The sequence below is a fragment of the Gracilinanus agilis genome, chromosome 4 (genome assembly GCF_016433145.1).
Source record: "Gracilinanus agilis isolate LMUSP501 chromosome 4, AgileGrace, whole genome shotgun sequence".
NCBI lineage: Eukaryota > Metazoa > Chordata > Mammalia > Didelphimorphia > Didelphidae > Gracilinanus > Gracilinanus agilis.
This window is the reverse complement of record NC_058133.1, coordinates 27,395,229-27,400,468: the sequence shown is the minus strand read 5'-3', so window position 1 is coordinate 27,400,468 and position 5,240 is coordinate 27,395,229. Positions and strand designations below refer to the sequence as shown.

The 5,240-nt window shown below is 39.1% G+C and overlaps 1 protein-coding gene across 1 annotated transcript in view; it reads right to left on the bottom strand.

The window, feature by feature from the left end:
• Positions 1-502: 502 nt before the first annotated feature.
• Positions 503-5,240, bottom strand: part of LOC123245810 (calreticulin-like) — a 37,299-nt gene continuing 32,561 nt past the window's right edge. Inside the window, exons 8-9 of the mRNA XM_044674810.1 lie at positions 2,890-2,982; positions 503-754 (exon numbers count right to left, since the gene is read on the bottom strand). Coding sequence (XP_044530745.1) covers positions 503-754; positions 2,890-2,982 — 345 coding nt within the window. The remainder of the gene's footprint in view (positions 755-2,889; positions 2,983-5,240) is intronic.

The window sequence follows — 5,240 nt, the reverse complement described above, 5'->3', positions numbered from 1 at the left end:
AATAGTATAAGATGATCAACCATGAATGACAAGTATTATCAGCAATGCAAGGATCCAAAACAACTCCAAGGGACTCATGATGCAAAAGGCTAATCACTGCAATAGAAGGAACTGACAGAGTCTGAATGCAAATTGAAGCATACCATTTTTCACTTTATTTCCTTCATGAGTTTTTTTTCTTGTATAATAAGCAATATGTGTTTTCTTCCACAACATGACAAACATGGAAATATGTGTTGCATGATGGCACATGTATAACCTATATCATATTAACTGCCATCTTGAGGAGAGGAGGGAGAGAACCTAGATCACAAAATGTCAAAAAACAATAATCAAAAATTATATCTATATGTAATCTGGAAAAAATATAATAAAAAATTTATTAATGAATAAATAAATAAATGTCTGCTGCATTTGTTATTGTACTATTTTAAATGAACTCTCAAGCCTAGTTAACAATGGCCCATTAACTACTGACTATATGTTACTATGTTAAATACAACTATAATTCATCCTTTATGTCTACATCAGGGGTCCCATTCCCTCCTTTATCCTTGTTTTCTTCTTCCTTCAGCTCTTTGTCTTTTTCTAGTTCAAGCTGGTTAACATCTTCATCCTCATCCTCATCCTCCTCTTCCTCCACGGCATATTTCTTCTCTTCTTCATCTTCGGCTTCCATTTTTTTCTTGGTCTCCTCCTGCTGTTTTTTCTTTTCCTCTGCTTCATAGGCTTCCCTCCATATCCTTTCTGGGTCCTGTTTTGAATATGTAATTTCCATATAATTTAGAGATGGTATATATTCTGGACACCTCTAATTCTCTACTTCTCCCATCTTTGACTTTTGAGCTGCGACCCATCTTTCAAGATCAGGTCCATTGTTTCCTCCTATGGGGAGCCTTCCTTAATTTTCCCCCCTCACTCAGATCAGAAGCAATATCTTCTTCCTATCCCTTCTCAACTCATTATATAGTCCATAAGGGCAAGAACTGTTATGTTGTAGAGCATCTTGTTTCTCTCTGGTTCTTGTGTTATATATTGCATAAGAGTTATTGTAGAGTTATGTTCTATAGTATTATATAGCTGTATCATTTCCCTTCCCCTCCTCCATTTTATACATCAGGGTAACAACTACCTTAACTATCTTAATCTCCCCACAGTGCCCAATATCCTATACATAGTAGGAGCTAGATTATTCAATGAACAAATAACTCTAACTAAACCTGTAGTGGAAATTTTGACAGCTTGGCTACATTGTAAGGGGTCTACAGAATGGCACTCATTTTCAGAGGGGTGGGGAAATGGGAGGAGACCAGCACCAGGTAACTCCAGGAGAAAGCAATCTTTTCCTCCCCAGATTTCTTATAATACTTATTAAAATTCTCCTTAGTATGCATCTTTCCTTCTCTTGTAGCCTAGTGATTCCTGTATTTATCCTTCCCTTTATAAGTTATCTAAGAGAATATCTTTGTATACCTAATACCTAACACAGTGCCTTTTGCACAGAAGGAATGTGACAATTATTTAGTGAATTAATTGAGGTGTTATTGATTCACAAATTGTCCACAAAGAAAGGAACAGGCACACTTATCCATTGTTGGTGGAATTGTAAACTTGCATAATCTTTTTGGAGAACAAGCTGGCTCTCTACACACAACTACAAATAAAAGTTATGTAAAAGTTACAAAAATAATCTTAGCCTTTGACCCAGTAATTATCTTTTATACCAAATTACCTTTGTTGGTAATAGAGCTTGAAAGTGTAGCCAAAACAAGCAAAACTGAAAACAAAGCTATTTATATCAGTTATCCTAAGTCATTACAAACATTTCCAGAACACAACAACCCAGAAATCTCCTAAATATCTAAGAATCTGGAAATGATTAAATAAAATATGGTCTGTTAATGAAACAGAATAGTGTAATTCAAACAAGATCAATAGGTATGAGGAATAGAAGGAAATCCACAAAGATTTACTTTAAATAATGCAAAGCAAAAAAAAAAAAGTATTAGAAGACTGAAGGGCATAGTAATTGTTGAATGTGAATGAAAAGACAAACCAAAACTCTTACTGAGGACTTAGGGGGAGTGATAGAGAAATTACAATAATACTTTATGTGTTGAAACTCATTATTGTGCCACTGATTTTCTGACAAAGGAATGAAGACACAAAATAAGACATGCATTTCTGGAATTGGCCAGTGGATAATTTATTTTACTTGACTATGCAGATTTAGCTATATGGGCTCTGTTTTTCTCCCCTTCCTCCCAAAGGCTAGGATTCCTGTGGTGGCAGGGCAAGGGGTGGGGGGAGAGAGAAAAAAAAGCGTTTGTTAGTTGAAAACAAAATAAATTTAAATTGAATTTTTAATAATTGCTTTTAATTTTGATTTTTTAATTCAATTTTAATAAAAGGAATCATATTATACACAAATTGATACTAAGGATGTTTAGTGGATTGTATTGTCCAATGCTCATCTTTTTTTTTCTTTAAACCCTTACCTTCCATTTTAGAATCAATACTGTGTATTGCTTTCAAGGCAGAAGAGCAGTAACAGCCGGGCAATGGGGGTTAAGTGATTTGCCCAGGGTCACACAGCTATGAAGTATCTGAGATCCTATTTGAACCCAGAACCTCTTGGCTTTCAACACTCATCTTTTAATAAAAAAAACCAAATGTTGCATACACATATTTCTTTTTAATCCCCTAGGATTACAGGAAAGGGTCTCTCCCAAAAGTATTCTCAGTTAGCACAGGTAGGCTCAAGGCAATAAACTAGTTACTGAGTGATAAATTCTTTGGTTATAACATATAATTCCAGGTGTGGTAAGCAATTAAATTATAATTAGGTAATCCTACTAGAACTTGCCCATGACCAAAGGCTCAGCTTACTTTTCTTACTCCCCAGGTCTGATTTCCAACTTTTTCTGCAAATTCTTCATCATTTGTCAGGAGGAAATTGTCAAATATCGAACCAGATTTTACCTGTTGGAAGAAAAGATATTTAGGATAATAATTGTAAGTTTGGATGCGATGCTCCTCAAGAAATGGTTTTGGTTTTTCTCAAAGACAACAAATATCCTTCTTGAACCACTGGACAATAGCTTCAGAGGCTGTAAAAGCCGCTTAGGCGCTGAGGAGACACGAGGCCAAGATCTTGGCCTGCAGTCAAGAGGTCCTTGTATTGGCTGATTTTGGGTCTCCCTCTGCCCACATTCTCAGCTCTACTTCCCATATGCCATATTGCAGCCAAATCTTGCCAGTCCCTTTCTCCTAATATTTATCTGTTGGAAGACTTTCTCTTAACACACTTTTCTGAGCTTGTGTTCATGTCTTCAAGGATGTGAAGGATTGTCTGGTGGAGGGAGGCTCGCCTTTGTTCTGCTTGGCCCCCAAGAGCAGAACCCAGAGAAGTTGCAAGCAGGCAGATTTAGGCTGGATGTGAAGGGGGGATCCCTAACAATCGGCACTATCCCAAGGCATCTCGGATGCTTTGGGAGGTAGTAAGCTCCCCATCCTCAGGGGTCTTATAGTGAGACTGACCGACTCTTGATTGGAGATATTACAGAAGGACAACCTGACCAGGTATGGGTTGGTGGACATGATGTCTGAGGTTTCTGCAGTTCTGAGGCTCTGAGATCTCATATCATTGATTTCCATTTCTGTAGTTTCATTTTTTAAACCCTTATCTTCCTTCTTCAAATCAATACTATATATTGGTTCCAAGGCAGAAGAGCAGTAAGGGCTAGGCAATAGAGGTTAAGTGACTTGTCCAGGGTCACACAGCTAGGACATATCTGAGGCCAGATTTTAATCTAGGACCTCCTGTCTCTAGCCCTGGCTCTCAATCCTCTGAACCACCTAGTTGGTCCTTATAATTTTATATTTTGTGTAATGCTGGATTATCTTGAAAATTATTATTTATTAACACATTTTGTACATTTTGAATGTATTATGAAATCTTATACTGTGAGTTCCCTTTTGGTATTTAAAAAAAAAACAGCTTCTAAAAGTGCTCATTTACCATTCTGCCTCCCCTAAAGTCCTGGTCTAATGCCCCCTCCTGGTATAGAGGTGAGCCTGGTTCTCAAAGGCTCTATTAGCAGCTTCCCAAGCTGGTGAGGCTGGGAGTATGCCAGCAGGGCTACCGCTGTGTCTATCAGCTGAGAACCAGCCTGGCTCATTACAGAAAGGCTTATCCCTCTCTAGCCATCACGGTACAGTGGACAGGCCTGGATCTGAGGTAGGGGACCTGGGTTCAAATGCCAGCTCAGCTCTTCCTGCCTATGTGACCTTGGGCAAGTCTCTTAATTTCTAGGGGGGGCCTCAGTTTCCTCATCTGCAAAATGAAAGGATTAGACTCAGTGACAAAGGAGGTCCCTTCCTATTTTAGAACTAGGATCCAGTTTGGTCAAAAGGTAATGAATGATTTGGTCACAACCATTTTCATAGGGTTCCTAAGGGCTGCACCCAAAGGCAAAATCAAGGGTTCTCCCAATGATGAAATGAGCTCTCCTGATAGTTAACTATCTGCCATCTTGGTTTCTCCATCTACCTGCTTCTTTCTAGTTCATCTAATTCCATTAAATAATTCTCCAGTGTTTTGAGTGATGCTGCCTTTTTTGGTTGATTAGACCCACGATTTCATTGGTTTAGGGAACTTCCAGCTGAAGAAACTCCTTCCACCCACTCCTTTGCTGCCACTGACAATCTCAGGGATCTGACATGGGCTCTGACAGGTTAACTTGCCCAAGGTCACACAGCTGGCGAGGCTTGAGCCAAGCTCTCCGTCCTGCTACGTTGCCTCCTGTTAGATCTGAATTAAATCTGAGAAGTGACATCTTTACTCAACTGCTTCAACCTTACCATGTGCCCTAGAAACACTGTCAATTTAGTTCAGGGGTGAGTGTGTGGGTATAGGAACCCCAAATTCTTTAGGTAAGTGTGATTTTCTGTGAGTTATATTGGCCCCAGCTTTTAAGCCCCATCCAACTTTATAATCTGGATAGGGAGCAGAGAGGCTTTTTCAGGACTACAGCCTTCTTTCCCTTCCAGAGGCAGCAAGATCAGCATCAAAAATGAGTGTTATATTTGAAAGCCATTTGAAAGAGGAAGAGAAAGACAGAGAGATCAAAACAGAGACAGAGGCAGAGAGACAGAGACAGCAATAGAAAGGAAGAAAGAAGGAGAGACAAAAATAGAGTCGGAGATGGAGAGAAAGATGGGGGGAAGGGAGAGAAGGG